The 21,761-nt window shown below is 47.5% G+C and overlaps 1 protein-coding gene across 1 annotated transcript; it reads left to right on the top strand.

Moving 5' to 3' along the window:
• Positions 1-710: 710 nt before the first annotated feature.
• On the top strand, positions 711-17,072 carry CTSF (cathepsin F). The gene is made up of 14 exons (XM_063146108.1): positions 711-934; positions 3,508-3,627; positions 5,405-5,480; positions 6,606-6,715; positions 6,948-7,023; positions 7,379-7,492; positions 10,882-11,027; positions 11,346-11,442; positions 11,866-11,946; positions 12,603-12,722; positions 13,371-13,435; positions 13,976-14,066; positions 15,103-15,161; positions 15,474-17,072. The coding sequence occupies exons 1-14, from the start codon at positions 713-715 to the stop codon at positions 15,546-15,548; spliced, it is 1,452 nt and encodes a 483-aa protein (XP_063002178.1). The 5' UTR covers positions 711-712; the 3' UTR covers positions 15,549-17,072.
• Positions 17,073-21,761: the final 4,689 nt, after the last annotated feature.

Here is a 21,761-nt window from a genome sequence, read left to right on the forward strand (position 1 = left end):
GACCATACCTTCTATTACAAGAGTAAGGAAAACTCTATAGCCCCTTTTATTTGTTTTATTTATTTATTACATTTCTATACCGCCCAATAGCCGGAGCTCTGGGCGGTTCACAAAAATTAAAAACATTCAAAGTATAAAACAACAGTATAAAATACCCTTGCTCTGCACCACCCACCCCTGTGTTTGCACTAAACTTGGAAGTAGCTTGGGAAGACCCATTTTAAGTCTAGAGCAGCCTTCCTGCAACTAGGTGACTGGGGGATAATGGGAACTGTAGTCCAACGTCTATGGAGGGCGCCAGATTGTGGGAGGCTCCTGCGAGGAGCGGGTATCAGGCCCATTTGCGGTGCCAACGTCTGGAGGAGACACCTGGCGCTGGGGGGTTTCTGCACGTTTATTTACTTATTGCATTTCTATCCCTCCCGATGGCCGAGGTTCTCTGATGTCACGTGAGGGGGAGCGTCTCTGGTTGAGGCTCCGCCTCCCCTTTTGGCGACCTCGTGACGCCTTTGTTTGTGCCGGGTAGGCGGCGCACGTTGGGAATGGCTCCGCCCCTCTACCCTCACCGGAGCCAATGAGGAGAGAAGAGTGGGCGGGGCTTGTCCGGAGGCACCAATGACGCCGCGCTCTGCCTGGGCGGGGCTTGAATTTTTAGGCCCCGCCCCTTTCCCCTCAGCTGAGGCGAACTCTCCTCCGGCCGCTCAGAGCCGCGATGGCGCCGTCGACGTCGCTTCTCTGCTGCTGCTGCTGCTGCTGCCTCCTGCTGCCGCACTTGCTGCCCGCCGGCGCCGCGCCGGGGGCCGCCGTGGAGGTGGACGTGAGGGGCGGCGCGGTCCTGGCGGCGGCGCGCTTCGCCTTGGCCCAGGCCTTCGAGCGGGGCGATGGCGGAGGCGGAGCGGGGGGCTTCTGGGCGCTGCGCACAGCCAAGACCCAGGTGGGCCAAGGCCAGACTAACCCGGGGCGAGGCGGGGCGGAGCGGGGGGACGACGTACGGCAGTCTTGCGGGGGAGGGGGCCGGGCGGCTCGGACTGCAGCTCCCATCATCCCCAGCCACCATGGCCAAGGGGAAAGGGTCACGTGTGTGACGGTCGTGAGGGGAGGGGGACTTACGGAAAGCTTCATCCAGGCTGGTCGGACTGCAACGCCCATCATCCCCAGCCACCATGGCCAAGGGGAAAAGGTCACGTGTGTGACAGTCGTAAAGGGGAGGGGGACTACCTTCATCAGCTTGGCGCCCTCCAGGCTGGTCGGACTGCAATGCCCATCATCCCCAGCCACCATGGCCAAGGGAAAAGGGTCACGTGTGTGATGGTCGTAAAGGGGAGGGAGACTTACGGCAACCTTCATCAGCTTGGCGCCCTCCAGGCTGGTTGGACTGCAACGCCCATCATCCCCAGCCAGCATGCCCGATAGGGGAGAAGGAGTGCGGTCAGCGGGGATACGTTGGACTGCAACGCTCATGTTTCCCAGTCACGATGATGGGAGTTGTAGTCCAGCCCATCCGTGGGGGGTGACTGGTTGGGGAAGGCTGGCATATAGGAAGGAAGGGGGGTGCAACATGGGCCGGTCTGCATGACACCCCCACCCGTCGTGCTGGGGGCGTGTGGGTGGGGCACGCGCCCCCTTTCCCTGCCTGAGGAAGGGTCTCCTCTAAGAACAGGGGAGAGAGGGAGGAGGCTGCCTTATGCCGGCTCAGAGCATTTGTCCATCCAGCCCGTCCTCCAAAGCTTCTGCGGCAGGCAAGAAGAGTCTTCCCCATCGCCTCTGCTACCAGAGAGCCTTTGAACTAGAGACGCCTGAGATTGGGACCGGTCCTCCCCAAAAGCAAAGGGAGGGCTCTCTCCTCATGCCCCCCCTTCAGACTGGTGTCCACAGGACTGAAGTAATGTATGAAGGACCTGGATGTGTCTGCCGCCACCCAGGATGCTCCCCTGCCCCCTTGCCTTACTGCTGCCTAAGCAGTCCTCTTTTTCCTCACGTGATCTACAATCCACTTACTCTAAAATAGCTCTGGGTAGCAGCATTCATCCAGTTAGACCGCTTTAAACAGGTATATTGAAAACGTCTTCCAAGAGGCTTCCTGCTTCCAGCTGTGGCTTCTCGGATTAGCTTGGATCATTCAATCTTTTTTTGTTTTAATTGATGTTGGCCTTTATTATACTGACCTTAATTGGTGTTGATCTGCCTATAACAAAGCTCAGGCTGTGGGGAGAATTGTGGCGTTAATTCACCTCTGACTTAAGCTGCAAGAGAACAAGGTCAGTGACTCAAAAAGAAAGACCAGGAACATGCCTGGGGGGCCAGCAGTAGCCTGTGAATCAGAAGAAACCCATTTTCCCCACCTTCCTGCTCCTCCCTGAGAGGCAGGCTATATCTTGGATGGGATCGAGTTGTCAGCAGTCTGTGAGAGCACATTTATAAGGGTTTGAAATGCTCTCTGCACGCCTAACCATAATTCCCATGGGAAAGGCCTGAGAATTCCAAACATGGAGTGACCGCGTGGGTGGTCACAAGGGTGACCACGTGCCCTGTTCGAAGGTGTCTTCTATTTGAGGGTCTGTCTAGTCCACGTCCTGTTTAAAGATAAGGAAACATAAGAGGATTGATTGAGCGGAGAACTTGAAGTTATCTGTTGGGAGTTAGCATCTGCACAGCAGACTGAGCAGGCCTGGTCAGAGTCCTGACTATTGTGAGATGTATTATATTCCTATTTCAATTATAGGAATTATTTCTAAATATGTATCTATACATATAAATTAACATGCATTTTTTTTTTAAAAAAAATACAAATCGTTGTCCCCTGTTGGCCTTTTTTCTGGTGATGCGTTTCCTCCCTTTGGGTGATGTGTACGTGGCCACCCTACAACTTGCTCTTCTTAATTTTTCATTTTACAACTGGGGTGCTCTGTGGGATTTACCCTGTGGGAGTTCTGGCCACAGTTGTCCCTGAGCTCTGGAATTGTGCCATGTTAGCTTTATGTTTGTGGTTTTGTTTATTGCTTGGCTTTTATGAGAGCCTTTTGCAAAAGCTCCATGTTTGGAATTCTCAGGGGCTTAGTTAGGCAAAAAGAAGGACTGTAAGGTCTTCTTTCTTGCCATTAAACCTTCAGGAATCCTGCAGTACACTGAAAGTTCAAAGGCAAGGGAATATCACCCTGCTGCAAGCAAACATTTCCAAGTGTCAGCAGTATGCCAGGCACTGGATGTGCATTCTGCTTCAACTTTGTGCAGTTCTTGTTTTGTGGGTTATGCTTGCGGCACAAGGCTACGAGCCTCAACGCTAAAGCCAAGGAATTGACTTTGGGTAAAACACAATCCTTTCCAATCACAGTTGTGTGTTTTTTTCTGCACTGATAGCTGCCTCCCCCCCCCCCAATCAAGGACATTCCTGCCCTCTTGCAGTTTCTACAAAACCTGTTTGGCTCCTCTGGCAGATTCATCAGCTCTTGTACAGCTGCCTACTCTGGGAGCTCTTTCCTTATCTGAGAGCTCTTTTCTTATCTCCAGGTGGTGAACGGGATCAAATACTACCTGGACGTCACCCTGCTGTCGAGCCAGTGCAATGGGAACCACGCACCAGGCCGAGATACTTCCAATTATGCCGCTGCAGGCGAGCCAAAGCAGATGGTGAGGATCTGTGTTCTACTTGTCGTTTTGGGTCTGGCTGCGGGGGTGGGGAGCCATCAAGCCAACGCCCCTGACATGCTGAGACCTGGACTTCAGTGGTGCCTTTGGGTATCCTCATTTCACATAGTTCCTTAGCAGCCTACCTGGGCCTGAATAATCAAAGCTAGGAACTGGATGCTGCCACTGAAAAATGGAAATTATTTGTCTCCTAGGAATTGGAATGTTTTACAGCAGTGGTTCCCAATTAGCTAAGTACTGCGGGGCCCTTGTTTTTCAAAGGCTAAGCCATGGACCCCCTACTTTTGAAAATTTTGTTATCTCTCTGGTAGTTACCTGTGCGAAGCAATTTTTAGGAGAAAATAAGGGGTAGCCCCTAATAAGCAAAGGATTTTAGGGATACTAAAAAACAGACCATAAAATTTGTGATTTTTGTGATATTACCACACAAAGATGACAATGATTTAGTTAGGAATATAAAGACAAATTTAATTTTACTTAAGTCTAGTTTACAGTTGAACAATTATGACATGTCTAGCAGCTACTAAACCTAAATGTGATGGGAGAAAACATGCCTCTTTTTGTCCCGAACAATCCCTTCCACATCCGGTTCAATATTTCCTACTTTTAATCTCAAATCTGGATCAACGTCGAGCCAATTTCTGTGCTTGTTCTTCATAAAACAAAACTTCAAAAATATTTGTTCACAAAGATATGTGGAACAAAAGGGAACTAGATGTTTCAAAGCTTTTTCACCTAACTTCGTATGATCAAGAAAGACCTTCATCCAGAATTCGTCCAGTCTATATCGTTTGAAAAATGATTTCAATGAACCATCTTGCTCTTCCGCAGATAGAGTTGTTAGTTGTATGTATATCACCACATTCAAAAGGGTGCAGGGAAGTAATCCCTGAAGTTAGTCGCTAAATCACGCAGGTGCTTTTGCGTATGACATCACCATTGAAGCAAACAGAGCGCGGGAGATGGCATATTTTCTTTTATTAAATGCAGACCTTGCAGAGCTAACAAGTGAATGGTGCCACGGACCCCCTGGGTGGGTTACGCGGACCCCCAATTGGGAACCACTGTTTTACAGTACTGTGCTACCCTAGGGATTTTCACAGTCTTGTAGAAAGGCGAGTTAATAATAAAAATAATAATTAATTGCTTCTGTTTAATCAGTGAGTGTCCCCTAAAAACTCAACCACTGAGTGGAATTTTCACACTATGTTGACTGGTCTAAGTGTCTGGAAGACGATTTGAAAGTGACCGAGCATCTAGAAACCTGGGAACATCTTGGATTTGCTTTGGTCTGCATAAAGTACCATGGTTCCTCTTATAGCAGTAGACATCCATATTATTGACTCAGACTTTTAAACAACAAGGCCACAGTCCACATTTAATATCCCCACATGCATGCATACGCTCTGGGGATCCAAGTTTGCCAGTTCACTTTCCACTCAAATGTTATCTCGTGACCTGGCTTCAGTTGACTCGCTATGCATGAATTTCCCCACAAACAAGGACAGCTCAGTTGTGCTGTCAGCTGATAGATAATGCCTGTGTAGCTTGGAGGGAAGAGTTCTGTAGCGTGGGGGTGGGCAAAGACCCAGACCTTTCTATGGGTTCTGACTTCCCACTGTTTCCTCTGCTAACCTAACAGACTCCATTAGCCCTCCTAGACCTAGCAGTAAGCCAACTTTACTCACCTTGCTTGCCTAACATCTGTGTTTATGTGCCTTGCATGCTCTTATAACTTGTCTCTGTTCTCTCTCTCCAGTCCTGTCATTTTGAGGTCTGGAGTCAGCCCTGGGCAAGCAAGAAGACACTGGTTAAGCAAGAGTGTCACCCTTCTGGTAAGTCAGGTCTGGGTAGTCTGTCTGATGCATAAATACAATCAAGAAGGTAAGGCCCCGAACCCCACCCTCTTCATACTGTCACCATAAACAGAAGGCTCCCTGAGCCAAGACTTCCTTTCAGAAATGTTGACTGAAAACAAGCAGCATCAAAATGGGTGCAAGGACATTGGACTCGACAAGAATAATTGGGATATAGGCTGTCAGGTGGAAAGTTCCTTCTGCGTATCAGATTCAAGCAGGTTTTGGTGAGGCAATAAGAACGTAAGAAGAGCCCTGCTGGATTCGACCAAGGGTCCATCTAGTCCAGCACTCTGTTGACCCAGTGACCAACCAGCTGTTGACCAGGAACCCACAAGGAGGACATGAGTGCAACAGCACCTTCCCACCCATGTTCCCCAGCAACTGGTGTACATAGGCTTACTGCCTCTAATACTGAAGGTAGCACATAGCTGCCTTCCCAGCTATCCCTGACTAGTGGATATGGATAGCCAGGAATTTATCCAACCCCCTTTTCAAGCCATCCAAATTGTTGGCCATCACCACATCTGGTCATAGTGAATTCCAGAGTTTAACTACGTGCTATGTGAAGTACTTCCTTTTATCGGACCTAAATCTCCCACCAATTAACTTCATGGGATGACCCCGGGTTCTAATATTTTGAAAGAGGAAGAAAAATGTCTCCCTGTCCACAATCCCCACACCAGGCATAATTTTGTACACCTCTATCATGTCTCCCCTTATCCTCCTTTTTTCCACGCTAAGCAATTCTCTCATAGGGGAGATGCTCCAGTCCCTTGATAATTCCAGTTGCCATTTTCTGCAGTTTTTCCAGCTCTACAGTATCTTTTCTTAGGTGTGGTGATCAGAACTGTACACCGTATTCCAAATGTGGCCGCACCATAGGTTTGTATAAGGGCAGGATGACCTGGGCAGTTTTATTTTCAATTCCTTTTCTGATTATGCCCAAGATAGAGTTTGCCTTTTTTTACAGCAGCCGCGCACTGGATTGACATTTTCATTTTCATACACCACAACCTTGGTTGGTCACTGGGGAGTGGAAGGACTTGGGATTTTAGCTCTAATTTCTGGAATTATAAATTATTTCTTCTATTTTCTCTTCAGAGCCATCTGAGGTAGTCCAGGCAGCAAAACTAGGCAAGTGGGAGGTGTTTCATCCCAAGGCATCTGCTATGGAAGTTGAGGAGTCATTGCAGGGGGAGAGGTTTCTGCAGGTGAGTGTCACTTTGGAAAAAACCCACCCCCATAATTACAAGAGAGAACGACGTCCTGTTTCTTGGCAAAAAGGGCTGTTGTGTTTTTTAGAGTTTTAATTTCCTCACAGTTTTTATGGGGAAACTATTCTGCAGTCAGAGGCAGTTTTGTGTCAGTTTTCAATAGTCCCTCTGGTTGTGCCTGAGCTCTCCAGTTTGCCAGCTTCTCAGTTCTGGATTCTTTCTTCCATAGAATACCTCCATCCATCTGGTTTCCCTCTTCAAGGATTTTCTGAATACCTACCAGAAGAGCTACAAGGACAAAATAGGTGAATGCTGGGTGAAGGAAATGGTTAAAACAGGGTTCCCCTTTCGTCGAACTGCCTCCTAATAGACTAGTGCAAAAGATGAGATGATTGAGCTGTGTAAAATCTCGCAAGATAAAGCCCTCTGCTTCTCAGGAAGAGATGAGATGTTGTTGCTGCTTGGATTTGTACTGTTCCCTTGCACAGTCTCTCCTGATCCAGGCTAGCTTACTCGGACTCTAGTAACCCCACGTAACACCCACTGGCAGAGTCTGGTAGCATGTTAAGCATGCTAAAGAAATGATAGCCGCTAACAATAAATAAGAATATTATAAACAATCCTCACTTGTAATTATCTCCCTGGATTTCTTCTCTTCAGAAACGGAGAGGCGCTTCCGAATATTTGCTGAGAATCTGCAGAAGGCCCGGATGGTTCAGGAATTGGATCAGGGTACAGCAGAATATGGAGTCACCAAATTCAGTGACCTGACAGGTAGCTGAGAGTGAGTGAAGCATTTGGCTGCCAATCTCTCAATTGGATTACAAATGCTTGTTATGAATTTTAATTTGTGGAAGATTGTCAATTTATAGTTCCAATATTTACGAATACTTTAGCTATCCATTAACTACCAATAGCTGATTAATATACTTCAAACAAAGGGAACACCAGAAATTGTTTCAATCTTGGTTTTGTATTAACAAGAATTAGCAAGGAGAAACATTCTTTGGATCTGTTTTTAATTTAATTTTAAAATGTTTTTAAAATGGCATCAAATACCACATGTGTAGGGTAAAATAATAGTTCCTTAATTAAAAAAAAGTAAAAGATTTCAAGATCTAAATAGTTTAAAAGAAGACAATATTTCCTAAACATTCTCTGTTATCCAAGATTCCAGTCTTAATAGTCTAAAAGAAGAGATTTCATCTAATTTTTTTTACCAAGGTCTGAATAGGATGTACGCAGATTTGGTGAGTTTGTAGACCAGAGATGGGCAAAACATTTGGAGGACCACAATTCCCATCAGCCCTAGCCAGAATAGCCAAGAGTGGGGGATAATGGGACTTGTCAGCTAAAACATCTGGAGGACCACAAGTTGCCCAACCCTGTTTTAGATGGAAAAGAAGATTCATTACAGTGTATGTATACACTTTCTGTGGTATTGCTTCATGGTTCACAATTATTTCCTGCCCCATAAAGTTGGGCTCACAGTCTTAACTCCTCAAAAACCCCAATGGGAATAAAACACGCACAAACAGAAAGAGCCTTCTGGAGCCTTCTGGCTGGCGGTGGCATTCCAGTAGCATTGCGCCTTTAGGCTAGAGAAGATTGATTCTGAAGTCTTTGAAAAAACTCCCAAGCTCAAAATTTACTACTTAAAACCAAGTGTACAGACTTTTATAGACACCTGTATATCAAGTTTTATAGTGTTTATATCTGATATGATATTTTATCTCCAGTAATTATTGACCATTAATTGATAAGCAAAACAAATACCCTGTTGACTTTGAGTAATAAAATAATAAAAGTTTTACAATCCAACACTCTTCAAATATACTTTGACCCTAAACATTAAGTTTTACAGCACCTCATTCTCTCAAATAACCTTTTGAGGGCTGTTTTAAGTGTGAGCTGCCCAGAGAGCCTCGGCTATTGGGCAGTATAAAAATTTAATAAATAAACTCAGCATTTTCTCTTTAGATATTATCCAGACCTCCTTTGCCAATTAGTTTTTGAGATCAGTTACCCAGAACTCATTGTGGATCTGGTTGTGGGTTTTTTCCTGCCTTCTCTTTAATAAAGTTATTATTTTTACTTATTTATACCCCCAGATCCTTTAGTTGCCCTTCACTTGGCATTTTACAATAAGACATTTTATCTTCCTCTGCGAGAGGCTGGTTAGCGATTTCTCAGTAGCTTTCCCACAAATTCCAGTAAAACTTTTCTTTTAAAATCCATGACATGCTGCCTTCTGCTAGGAATAACATGCACTTACAAAGTGCATTCTTTACAAAACTTGCTGTCTATTAGTAGCTGAGACAGAGCCCTTACTGAACCCTGCCCCCCTGGCTCCTGCTAACAGAGCAGGGGGTTGGACTTGATGGCCTTTTAGGCACCTTCCAACTCTACTATTCTATGATTCTACAAGGCTCAGATGAAGAGTCCACACCAGGGTGGTTTTTTTTTGGCAGTGCTGATGTTACAAATCCCAGCTCATAAGTCAATGCCCTGAAATTGCCATTGTCTCAACAGACCCTGGGAGAAGATAATTTCCCAGCTGTAAAAGCCAACTAAAATGTGCCATGTGAATAGTACGTAACAGCAGTGCATCTGGGCCTTCTCTGTCTAGACCCATGGGTAGGCAACGTGGTTCCCGTGGGCACCAGTGCACCCCAAGACACCTTTCTCGGTGCCCACTGATGTAACTGTGTTTGTGCGTGTGCATATGCCTCTGTGTGTGTGTGTGAACGAAAGAGCCTGTGGGTAATGAATCAGGGAGGGAGAGAGAGAAAGGGCTGAGGGTGTGGGGGGGGGGGGAAGGGTGTTTTTTCTGGCCGGGGAAAGAAAAGGGGGTTGCCTTCTGTGAGATAGGTTTCTCTTAGCACTGAAAACTGGGGGTTCAAAGGAGTTGCTTCGTGTGTCAGGCCCCGGTTTTCTTGTCCTTTGGGACTAGCCGTCTCTCCCGTATCAGCCACTTTGCAGTGGTGCCCAGGACATTCCCTCAAACTGGCAGATGTGCCCATGGGCCCCGAAACATTGCCTCCTGCTGGTCCCACGCCCTGTTTTTCTTGGTTTGTTTTGTTTTTTAAAGCTCCGAGCGTAGCCCACACCTGGAAGAATGGGGGCTTCTCTTGACTGGATCCTTGCCCCGCTTCTTATGGGGAGAGTGCATAGCTCAGTGGTGGGGAGCCTGCTTTGCACGTGGGAGGCCTCTGGTCCTGCCTGTTCAAGGGTCCTTTATGTAGCAGGTGTTTGCCTGAGGCCTTGGCGAGCAGCTTCCAGCTCCTCAGAGGCTCTCCTCCAAGGCCTCCCCCCCCCCTGCTGCCTTCTGAAGTTAGGCAGGCATTAACTCGGGGGGGGGGATTGAGGGGGGGGGGCTTTGTTGGTTGTGGCGCTCCATACAGGGAAACCGGCCTGGTGCCAAACTTGGTGTCATTTTCATGCCGGGTGAAGACTTCCTCTGCCCAGGCTTCCCAGTATGTTATTGCAGCTGGTTTTTAATTTGACAGTTTTATTGTTTGGCTGGATTTTATCACTTTGCTGGGCTGCATTGCTTTCTGTGGATTTTATTGTATCTGTGTAGTTTTTAATACTTTCGTCGCCCTGGGTGTTTTTAAACAGGCTTAATGAATAAAAGTAGACAACACGGGGCTAAATGGATTAATGATCTGACTGTTCAGGTGTAGGGTATTTATTGATTTATTTCATTACATTTATATACCCCCCCACAGCCGAAGCTCTCTGGGTAGCTTCTTGAGTACAGCAAGTCCCAGTCTTCCTTCCAGTAAAAGATACCGAAGCATTGCGGGTGGAATACATCAGAGCAGCCATTCACTAACTGCTGCACAGTTTTAGCATTTCCGTTGGCTTTTCCCGTTTCTCGTGCATATTTGAAGTGCGCTCCCAGGCCTTGCAGTGTCGACTGCCTTATGCTAGCTCTTTGTCCTTTTAGCCAGTATAGTTTGCTCTCATTGACAGGAACCTCCATTGTCTCAAGACAGAGAGAGAGAGACCTTTTCCCGTATATTATTTATTTATTTATTTAGCACCAACAATGTACTTGGTGCTGTAGAGAATATACAAATAAAACAGCACAAAATACCTGTTGTGTGGCACTCTTCAAATTCCCCTGTTCAGCCTGTTTTTTCTCTGTCTCCTTCTAGAGGAGGAGTTCCGCTCTACATATTTGAACCCACTGCTGTCCACACTGCCTGGCCGGCCTATGAAGCTAGCCACCATCCCCAGGGACACAGCCCCTGACGAATGGGACTGGCGAGACCACGGGGCTGTCACAGCTGTCAAGAACCAGGTTGGACTTCCTCTGCCCTTTCCAGAAGCATCTGCTCGCCCAGGGAACAGGGTGGCCTTTGAGCCTCCAAAGGGAAGAACAATCCGATGGTTGAGAGCAGCTGTCAAGGGGTCTCCGTGCATGCCGTTGTTGTCCTTACAGGGTGCATGGAGGGAAGTGATCTATGCCACGTTCTGGGGCTGAGCCATTTAGGGCTTGGAGGTTTTGAGGCTGTTCCTCCATTCTTGAATATGAATGCCATTTGTGTCTGGACAGGGTCAGACTGTCTGGAGTAAGTCCGTCCCCTCCCCCCCCGGTCTCCTTTTCTCCTGCTTGCAGGGCGACTGTGGCTCTTGCTGGGCCTTCTCGGTAACAGGCAACGTGGAAGGCCAGTGGTTCCTACACAAGGGCTCCTTGGTCTCCCTCTCTGAGCAAGGTAGGCAGGCAGATGGGCATGGTGGGATCCTGCTGCTCAGCGTTGGGACGTTGTAGTTTTCTGGGGTGCAGAGCAGTGTTGCGATCATCTGGGGGGGGGTTGCCTCTTTTTCCGGCTCCTCCACCAGGCTGGTTTCTGGCATTCTTTGTGCTTTAAATGTCCCACACTGGCAAGAGAGGTGCGGCTCTCACAGTCTTCTCCTGATGCCCCTTGGTGAAGGAGAAAGCGGTGTGAGGTCTGGTCAGTTGATCTCTGGGGGAATAACAGGCGGTCCATGACTCGAGATGGGGTGTGTACAGCTTGGAGATGAGCCTCAGGAGGAAAGAGGGAGAGGGGAGAGGGTTGACCCCCAAGGCTGGGAATAGTGTGCCTGGGCTCAGCTCCAGGTCCTCACCCGGTGGCGGCTGCTCTCTCCCTCTGCAGAGCTGCTGGACTGTGACGCCGTCGACAAAGCCTGCAGAGGAGGGCTGCCGTCCACTGCATACGAGGCCATTGAGGGGTTAGGTGAGTCTGGCTGCAGCAAAACATTTCTTTTTGTGCCAGCAAGCTTCTGGGTCCTGTGTGGGAGATCCTGCAGCTAATTTCTCTGTGTGTCTGACATCTGGCCTGGATCTGCTTTTGGTGCGGCGGGGAAAATGTAATACGCTGCATGTTGAACTTTTAAAGCACGGCTACCTCTATACAGCAGTCTCTGAAGAACTTGAGCCTGATGGTCCCCCCCCCCCAAAAAAAAAACTAAAACGCAGCTGCTTTTCCAGTTTTGACTGGCGTGTTGTTCCTGCCAGATTTTTTTGCTGAATATAACTTTTCTGGTGCAGAATCTGATCTTTTAAAGCACTGCTGTTATTACAGTTCCTCAGTGCCTTTGGAATAACCACCCCAATGACGTTTGAAACTGCTCTGTCCGTGCAGCGTTTTGGTGAGGATGCAGTTCTCCTTCAGAACTGCTGAATGAATACTGCAGTCCTGTATTGCTGCTGCTGTTTTGTGCTTTGCTACTCTTATTTTTGGAAGCAGCCTCTTGCCTCGTCAGTGTGTTTTTAAAATAACTCCTAGGACCCCTTCCTGCATCACTTGAGCCCAGCCTATTTCCCTCCTCCCCAATTTTCCTTCCTAGATCACAGTTTGATTGCCATTCCGGCTTCTTCTCCCTTCCCCAGGTGGCCTAGAGACCGAGCGTGATTACCACTACGAGGGCTTTGAGCAGAAGTGCGGGTTCTCCAAGGATAAGGTGGCCGTTTACATCAATAGCTCTGTGGAGATCTCCCGGGATGAGAAAGGTGAGAAAGCTGAGACAACCGTGCAGGGATGTTGTTGGATGCGCCAAATTGTGGGTCCCTTAGCATGCTGAGAAATGGTTGGGAAGTGGCATGTGCCTTCTGGCCAAGCTCTACCTGAGGCAGGCACTTGGCTGAAGCGAAGCAGGCCTGGGTCTGGTCAATGCCCGGATGGGAGGACCCACCTGGAAATCACCTTGAGTTTCATGATGGAAGAAAGATGGGGTGCAAACGTCACAGTAAAAGAAACGTCACAGTAAGAGGGCACGTGCCTTTGCATCTAAGAGGACGTTCTCTGGGCTTGCGAGGTGCCCTTGCCGATGGAGGATCATGAACTTGATCATACCCTTAAGGGCTTCTCTGCTGCTGCCACGTGTGGCTCAGGGAACACACTGCGACATTCACAGGCATAATGAGGTTGGGCAGAAAGGCAGCATGTCCATGTCTTAAGCGCATGCAAATCCACATGGGGAAAATGCTGCCCCTTGGAAAGACCAGTAACTGATGCGGAGGGGCAGGGAGTGTCTGCTTTCATTTTCTGGGGATGGGCTCCACCCCACCTTCCCAGGGTAAGCTGCCCCTCCGGGTTTTTTCATATCTGTGCAACTTAACAGTGGCCTTGCACATAACCTTCCCGTTTCTCCACTACAGAGATTGCTGCCTGGCTGGCAAAGAATGGCCCGATCTCCATTGCTCTGAACGCCTTTGCCATGCAGGTGAGAGAGAGCCCCGGGAGGGCAGCGCCGTTCTTCCATACTGTGTAGTACAGAGGTCTCCCCTTGGGTGTGCGGATCGTGGCGCCGGCTCTCCCTTGCTTTAAGAGCGGCTTGGGGCCCTTGGTGCTGTGCTCTGGAACGCTGCCTTTGGAACGTAGCCCCATTGTGTATTTGCAGTCAGCTGTGTAAATTGACTTTGGGGGTTTTTTTAGCGTCTTATTCTGGTTCCAAACACAGACTCCCCCCATCCCTCTTTTTGCTCTTGAGTTGTGGGAGGGAGGGCTGAGCCGTAGGAAGCACTGTATAAAGAATGGCTCAGGGGGGCAAGGACTGGGAGCCGTGTTGGGACGAGCATTGCAGCTAGCATCTATTTGGCTATTTTTGTGTCTTTATTCTTGAGCCTTAAAACTGCCCCGAAGGCCCAAATGTTGCAGCAGGGAGCAAAGGATGCAATGTGTGTTGTTGAGGTTGAATCCGGTTGTTTGGAGCCCGCAGTTGGCTCTTAAGTCTTTTCCTCCTCTTCCTCTTCTTCCCACCCAGTTCTACAGAAAGGGAGTCTCCCACCCCTTCTTCCTGTTCTGCAATCCCTGGATGATTGACCACGCAGTACTCCTGGTGGGCTATGGCACAAGTAAGTGTCTGCTTCAGGCTAGGTATGGGGCAGGGCTGTTCTTGAAGCAGGGCTAGGGGCCCTGTGGGGCTTGGACTCTGGAGCCTACATCCCACAGTCTTGCTGGCAATCTTGTGGAACGCTTCCTCCTACTGTGTACTGATGCCTTTTCCTCCTGGGGGAGGCAGGGAGAATTGGGCTACCTGCAGACTTCTAAAGCCCTTGGAAATAATAATCTAGGACTGTGCTCCGTAATGCTGAGCAACCTTACTTCCGCATCTTTCCCTCTGTTTGTTCGTTTAAAACATCTTTATAACAGATTTCAGGATGTTGTAGAGCATAAAACAAAATCAATCCCCTCTCCCACAAAACCAAGAAAACAGCAGACAAAACTTCAAAGTGGATTAAAATTTGCTCAATTAAAAATAATAATCAACTGTTAAAGTACCTGGGTAAATAAAATAAAAATATTTTTGCCTTTTGCCTAAAATTTAAGGTCCTGAATTGTAGTACTGTTGGCATAATGTCAGCCTCTGGGGAAGGCATTCCGCAACTCGGCACCACTGCTGAAAAGATTAAAAACCGTCAGTCTAGACTCCTCCGATAGAATTCGTAAAGCCTGCATTTATGCTATTGCCTGTGCAGAGAGGATAAAACTCGTCAAATGGGTTGGAATTCTACCTTTGGCAGTGGTATATGACTTGGCTCACTTACTTGAATCATATTATTTGCTGGGGGCATCGCTTGAAAGTACATGATTCAGCAGTCTTGGGTCTGGCCAGTACTTGCCCGGGAACCCTCCGTACATCACCTTAAATGTGACTAGTGGTCATTTGTCCCACCGTGCACTGCTCTCTGTTCATGGCACAATGGGGCATGGGTGAAACTGCGGGGCTGGGTGGGTGGGTGGGCGGATGCCCCTGCTGCTTCTGGGCGAGATGGCCTTTGGTACCTCCTGGCTGTGATCTAATGGCCTGTCTGCTGTTTCACTTAGTCTGGACTTGTCTAGTAACTTGCTTGCTCATTCCTGACGGCTGTGTTCTGTCTCCCCCACCAGGTGGGCATACTCCATTCTGGGCTATCAAGAACAGTTGGGGCGAGGACTGGGGGGAGAAGGTAAGCCTGGCAGGTTGTGCCCTCCCCAACGCAGCAGCCAGACCCCCTTGCCTCTCCCCAGCTCTGGCTCTGTTCAGTGTATTTATTTATGTATTTATTACATTTTTATACCGCCCAATAGCCGAAGCTCTCTGGGCAGTTCGCCGTCCTCCCCACCCCACCCCCTCCTCACCCCCTGCCTCTTAGTTTAGCATCCCCCCCTCCCCCTAAGGCAAGAAGGAGCCAGTGCCTGGCGTGGCTCTTGCCTGCCTCTTGAGCAAATGCCACGACTTGTGCTCTTCTTCGCTGACCCACCTCCTGTGTCTCTTTCAGGGCTATTACTACCTGTACCGCGGCAGCCGAGCCTGTGGCATGAACACGATGTGCAGCTCCGCCGTGGTGGATTAGGCGCTGGGGGACCCTCTGCTGCCTCTCTGTCTGAATCACCGCCCTGCTGGCTGCCCCTCTAGCACTGAGACCAGGACCGGGGCATCTTCCTTAGACATGATCCTGACCCAGTTAGCCAGACACCTTTTCTGCTCACTGTCTTCCCAAATAGCCCTGGTTAGGCATCTCATGCCTGTTGGGGAAGGCCCAGCCTCCTGGCTGTTACTGACTGCCTGGGAGCCCTTTGTCTTAGGGTAGATCCATTCACTAGTCCCCTTTCCAGCTGGAGCAGGTTCCTTTGGGAGGCTTTGTGTGAGGGACAGGCCTCTTGGTGTAGAGGGGATGGCGAACCACGATCTCCATCCATGATGCAGTGAAAGGGACGTGCTCCTCTGGAACAGCCAGGCCTTTGGCTGCTCTGTGCTCTGAACCTCTTTGGTTTTAATTTTTAATTTTTTTTTTTTAAAAAAGGTCATTGCTGAGCTACTTAGAATCATAGAATAGAGTTTGAAGGGGCCTCTAAGGCCATTCCTGCTCAATGCAGGAATCCACCTTAAAGCATTATTAGAAGGCAAACTGAGAAATGGAAGGAAAGGGCTTAGTTCAGGGGCCGGCCATCAGTGGAGCCCCAGAACTCAGGCCTTGGTGCCATTTCTCAACCACGGGACTCTGGCTAAATAGGAGGGGTCGTAGGACCTGGGTCAGTTTCCAGTTAAAGGATCTCAGAAAGCAGGGATGGGAATGACCGACCCCCCACCCCCACTCCCGCCATCTGAGAGCGGCTCCCAGCTTGAGCAGGCAAGGGTGTGCTGGATGAGCCCATGGTCTGACTCAGTCTGAGAGCTCCCTGCGTTCGTATAACTTAACGAAACCTACTCATACTTCAGATAGATCTTCTGAGGATCTCTTTTACACACTAACTTGATAGGTCCCTGTTCCTCGTCCTATGAATAAGTGTGAGAGTGAATTTTCCCTTGTTCTTGGAGAAGAGGGAAGAGAATGTTTGAAATCACAGCTATCTCTAACAAGTGCTGCTCTAGGGAAGTCAAAGGCGCTCTCTTTCTCTCTCTCCCCCCCCCCCCCCCGCCCCTGGCCACCTCTTCTTTTGCACTCTTTTCATCTTCTCCCTTTAGAGCTTGCAGCACTGATATACGGAGGCTTCCCTCGTGACTACTACTGGGGGAGGAGGTACTCCCGGTTCCGTTAGGGCAAGCCCTACTCTGCTTCTGGAGGACTTGATGAAAAGGTCACGGGTATGTGGAGTTGCAGAAGCTCCTGAGACAGTATTTCTGTGGCTGGGCTGCTGCTCCAGGCTGTCTTTATGCTCAGGAAAGTAATGTTCCCAGTGCTGCTTGGTGTGTGTGTGCACTTTAATGCCATGAGGTCCTCCTCCCCACCCGTTCGTTCATTAATTTATTCTGCTTCTGTACCATGGAATATCCAAACCTCTCTGGGTGGTTCACAAAAATTAAAACTCTAAAATATGACGTGATAAAACACAATATAGAGCCTTTAACAAACCAAATTTTTAAAATGTGCTCCTGCGGGGAAAAAAAGTTCTCAAGTTCAGCCAACAAGTATCTTCGCCAGCCCTGTAGTATGGTTTAGCCGGTCCTGAGCCTCACAGCCGTTACGGCAAACCTCCCCTGGGGAACGCAGCTTTTTTGCTTCATTTTGTTTGAACTGTGGCCCACCTAAGCAAAGTAATGCAAAGGGTAGGTAGAAGGTTTTTGTTTCTTTGATCTCTGTGTGGGTTTCCAGAAAAGGCCCCTCTCGCCTGGTGCCCATCAGATCTTGAAGTGCTGTTCTGACGAAAACTGACCTGAAATGACTGGAAGCCTGGACCAAAAGGTTGTTGTTTTTCTCCTTTGGAAGACCAACTGCTCACTTTGCCACGTCTCTGGTCTGTCATTAAAAGATGTAGCAGTATTTGGTGTTTCTGTATTTTCCACACTAATAAAGACTCCTGTTGTGATCTTACAGGCTTGTTAATGTCTGTTCTGGGTACATTGGTTGAAATCATTATTAAAGATATAATTAGTAAGCCTATAGAAGGGCAAGCCCTGTTAAAAACAAAAGAATCAGCATGGTCTCCAAAGATACGTCCTGTCTCACACAAACCCTTTAGAGGGAACAAGCATGTGGATCTGCTAGGCTACATTTCCTTGGACTTTCAGAAGGCTTTTCCACAAAGTCCCTCATCGAAGACTCTTGCGCAAACTTAGCATTCTTGGGATAAGAGGAGAACTCTTGGTTAAAGAATAGGAACCAGGAGGAGGAATAAACGGACAGGTCTTGCAATAAGGATATAAACAGTGGGGGCCCTCAATCTGTATTGGAAGTGGTGCTTGTTAATTCGTTCATAAATGATCTGGAGTTATGAATGACCAGCAAGGTCACCTGGTTTATTAACACCCAATGATTAGGGATTGTTAAGGGTCTCTCCAAACTAGGATAATGGACATTAAATCGCAAATTCCATTCAACTAGCTGTGCCTGGCATAACATACACCGTTGTAGCATATTATTAATTATATATCGTGGGGGCGCGGGCTGCTTGGAGGCTGCCGATACAGCGCCGTCTGGCAGACCTGGGAGGCAGGGAGGTCGGGGGAGCAGGTGTCCCCCTCTCCCCCAGGGTTCCTGTCAGCCTTGGGCCGGCCGACCAGCTCGCATGAGATTAGGCCAGGGCCTGGGCTTGCAGCAGGCAAGCGGCCTCCCACCTGGCCACCAAAGGCCCTGGCCGTGTCTCGCTCATGCTCCAGACTGTGGTGCTGCCCCCTTCGTGGAGGGGGGGAGCAAAGAGGCAGAAAGGGGGTAGGATTACCTTGGAAAGCCTGGAGGAGTTGGGCAAGGGGCTTAGCAACCTGTATCAGCTGATGTTTCACATTGTATTGTTGCTTAGCAACCTGTATCAGCTGAAGCCTGTACGGAAACATACCTAAGCGTTTTATATACATAGATGTAAGCCAAGTTTAAAGTGATGCATGCTGGGCCAAAATCCTAACTTCACATAGATTGGATTTCAGCTGGTGGTGATTGACTAGGAAAGGGATATTGGGATAGCTCAATGAACACAAACAAGTGTGTAGCTGCTGTGAAAAAGGCAAATTCCACAAATTGGATAGAATTTGAAAAGAAACCGTCAATATCTTACTGTCCTTACTCAAATCTCTGGTGGGACTACACTTGGAAGACTGTACAGTTCTGGTCACTCAGTCTCAAAAAAGGATTTTGTAGAGCTGGAGAAGGTATAGAAAAGGGTACCAAAATGATCAAGGGGTTGGAGCAACTCCCCTGCGAGGAAAGACTGCATTTGGGGGGTTTAAAAAAATGGTGAGCGAGGGGGAATGTCACCTAAAGATTTGAAACACTGTGTGATGAATAAATGTAGTTCACATAGAATCATAGAATAGTAGAGTTTCCAACCCCCTGCTCAATGCAGGAATCCACCTTCAAGCATCCAGCTGCCTCTTGAAGGCCTCTCGTGTGAGAGCCGCCCACCACCTCCCTAGGTCATGGGTTCCATTGTCGTACTGCTCTAACTGTCAGGACATTTTTCCTGATGTCCAGATGGAATCTGGCTTCCTGTAACTCGAGCCCTTTATTCCGTGTCCTGCACTCTGGGTGATGGAGAAGAGATCCTGGCCCTCCTCTGTGTGACAACCTTTCAAGGACTTGAAGAGTGCTCTCATGTCTCCCCTCAGCCTTCCCTTCTCCAAGCTAAACATTCCCAGTTCTTTCAGCCTCTCCTTATAGTCATAGAGCTTTGTTTCCAGCTCCCTGATCATGCACGTACACTCATCCATATTGCCATATGTAGTATAAATACAAGTCAGGCAGCCAGAAACAGAAGGTTGAAGGGAACTAAAAGAAGGAAAAGGACACCAATAATGCTGCTGTTTTTCCAAAACAGGCAAGGCCTATTTGTGGTCTGGCTCAGTCAATACACCAACTGGGGAAGTGGATCAGCAAAAACAAGAGAAAATGTTTCTGCTGATCTAGAGAATGTCTCTGACAATTGATGATGAAGAAAAACTGCCAGATGCATCATGTGACTCCAGTCAAATGTTTTCAAAAGACTTTGGACAAATAACTCACGGTTTTGCAATGGAAAAGGGCTAGAAAAATAAAGTGAATTGATCTATCGATAAAATGATGGCAGATGCATTAATCTGAGAGATTTTTTTAGAATCACAACTGCTGACACGATAATACCTATATTAGGGCCAATCAAATAGTTACGAAATAGTCTGCAAGCTTTGTAGGCTAGAAGCGATGTTTTACATTGGGCAGAAAAAGGCTGAGGTTTGAAGAACCTGCATTGCAGATTGTCTCTGGAATGATCCCGCTGGTTTAGAATAAGAATATCTGGATGTTGATGCATGTTGGGTTAAAAAAAACCCCAACGTTATTTAATTTATATCCCACCTTTCTGCCAACAGAGGCAATGTTATTGGTGTTTACAGGGTTTCTTCTCTTGGATATTACACCTGCCATTTTTATAAGCAAGAAAACTATAGAACACAAAAACCTATACCATAATGATTTTATTTATTTAAGATTCTCCCCTCCCCCCCACTGCTCAGTGAAAAAAGAGCAGCTTACACATTCAATGAACAAAAAGCACAGCGCTTGCTTGCAGCCTTACAATCTGAAACGACACAACAACACACAAGGAAAAAGGGATGGTGTGGGAGGGAAGAGGGAAAAAATGAAGCAATGATTTAATAATACATGTTATTATTTAAGGTGCCACAAGACTCTTTGTTGTTATTTTTCTTGCTTACTGTTATAAAAATGGCAGGTATAATATCCAAGAGAAGAAACACAGCACACACTAATAAGAGTGCCGATTTTGGTGCAAAGGTGGGATATCAATTTAAACAATAACATTTGTTTTTAACCCAAACTGCATCAACACCCAGATATTCTTTTTGCAAGCAAGGTGGGGGGTATTTCCAGAGAGACCCTGCCATTCAAGTTGTCGGACTGATACTCTTGTTCACGTTTTGGTTATCTCTCGGCTGGACTATTGTAACCTTCTCCTAACTGGCCTTCCTTGCTCTCATGTCAGTTCATTGCTTTCTGTTCACCACTCTGCTGCTAAGATCATCTGATATAAATAATAGTTAACTAGCTGTTCTCTATCACAAGACAAGCGGTAAGGCAAACATGCAGCCTAAGCGAAGAGGCCACAATACACAGCTGGGGTCAAGAGGGAAGCGCGTTATCTCCAAAGGCCCAGCTTGCTCAATCAACAGACAATACAATGGGTTTCTGCTAAGAGCAGTCGCTGCAATGTTAGCCTATGAGTTTCTTATGGAAATATACCCAAGCATGACACTGTATGACCTAATATGTAACTTGTTTGCAATACAATATAAAAGCCCTGGATGAGAAACATTCAGGGCTGCTGCTGCTATTCCTAAATTTGAAGCAGGCAGTCTTTTCGCTGCGGAAATAAAGCCAAGGCTTTGATCTTACCCCGTGTCTATTTGTTATTTGGTGCCGGCGGCTAGACACGATCCTAGAAAGAGAGAGCTCAATTTGAGGGCTCTTACCACACATCTTCTTGGCTCATTTTATTATTTATTTATTTTATTACATTTATATACCGCCCCACAGCCGAAGCTCTCTGGGCGGTTTACAACAATTAAAAATAGTAAACATTAAAAGTATACAAAATTTAAAAACCATCAAAAACATAAAAAAACAGTATAAAAACAACAGTATCCATTTAAAAACAACAATTCTGGGGTCCATTAAAAACAAACTTAACGTTGTTAAATGCTGTTAAAATGCCTCGGAGAAGAGAAAAGTCTTGACCTGGCGCCGAAAAGATAACAACGTTGGCACCAGGCGAGCCTCATCGGGAAGATCATTCCACAGTCGGGGGGCCACCACTGAGAAGGCCCTCTCCCTTGTTGCCATCCTCCGAGCTTCCCTTGGAGTAGGCACCTGGAGGAGGACCTTAGATGTTGAGCGCAGTGTACAGGTAGGTTCATGTCGGGAGAGGCGTTGCATCAGGTATTGAGGTCCCAAGCCGTGTAGGGCTTTATAGATTAAAACAGCACCTTGAATTGGGCTCGGAAACATATAGGCAGCCAATGCAAGCGGGCCAGAATCCGTGTTGTAAGGAAGGGATAAAATCATACTGGGAATGGCTGTTTTTAATATGTTAAATTATTTTATTGTTATGGTTTTAGGAGCGGAACAGATAAGCGGCCAGCT

The sequence above is a fragment of the Elgaria multicarinata genome, chromosome 21 (assembly GCF_023053635.1).
Source record: "Elgaria multicarinata webbii isolate HBS135686 ecotype San Diego chromosome 21, rElgMul1.1.pri, whole genome shotgun sequence".
NCBI classification, from domain to species: Eukaryota; Metazoa; Chordata; class Lepidosauria; order Squamata; family Anguidae; genus Elgaria; species Elgaria multicarinata.

What these genes read in the sequence shown, in the direction of transcription:
- CTSF (XM_063146108.1), top strand. Translation starts at nt 713, where the DNA reads ATGGCGCCGTCGACGTCGCTTCTCTGCTGCTGCTGCTGCTGCTGCCTC. An exon ending in AGGGGGAGAGGTTTCTGCAG is followed by an intron (nt 6,716 to 6,947) that starts GTGAGTGTCACT and finishes TTTCTTCCATAG; the next exon opens with AATACCTCCATCCATCTGGT. An exon ending in CGAGGCCATTGAGGGGTTAG is followed by an intron (nt 11,947 to 12,602) that starts GTGAGTCTGGCT and finishes TCCCTTCCCCAG; the next exon opens with GTGGCCTAGAGACCGAGCGT.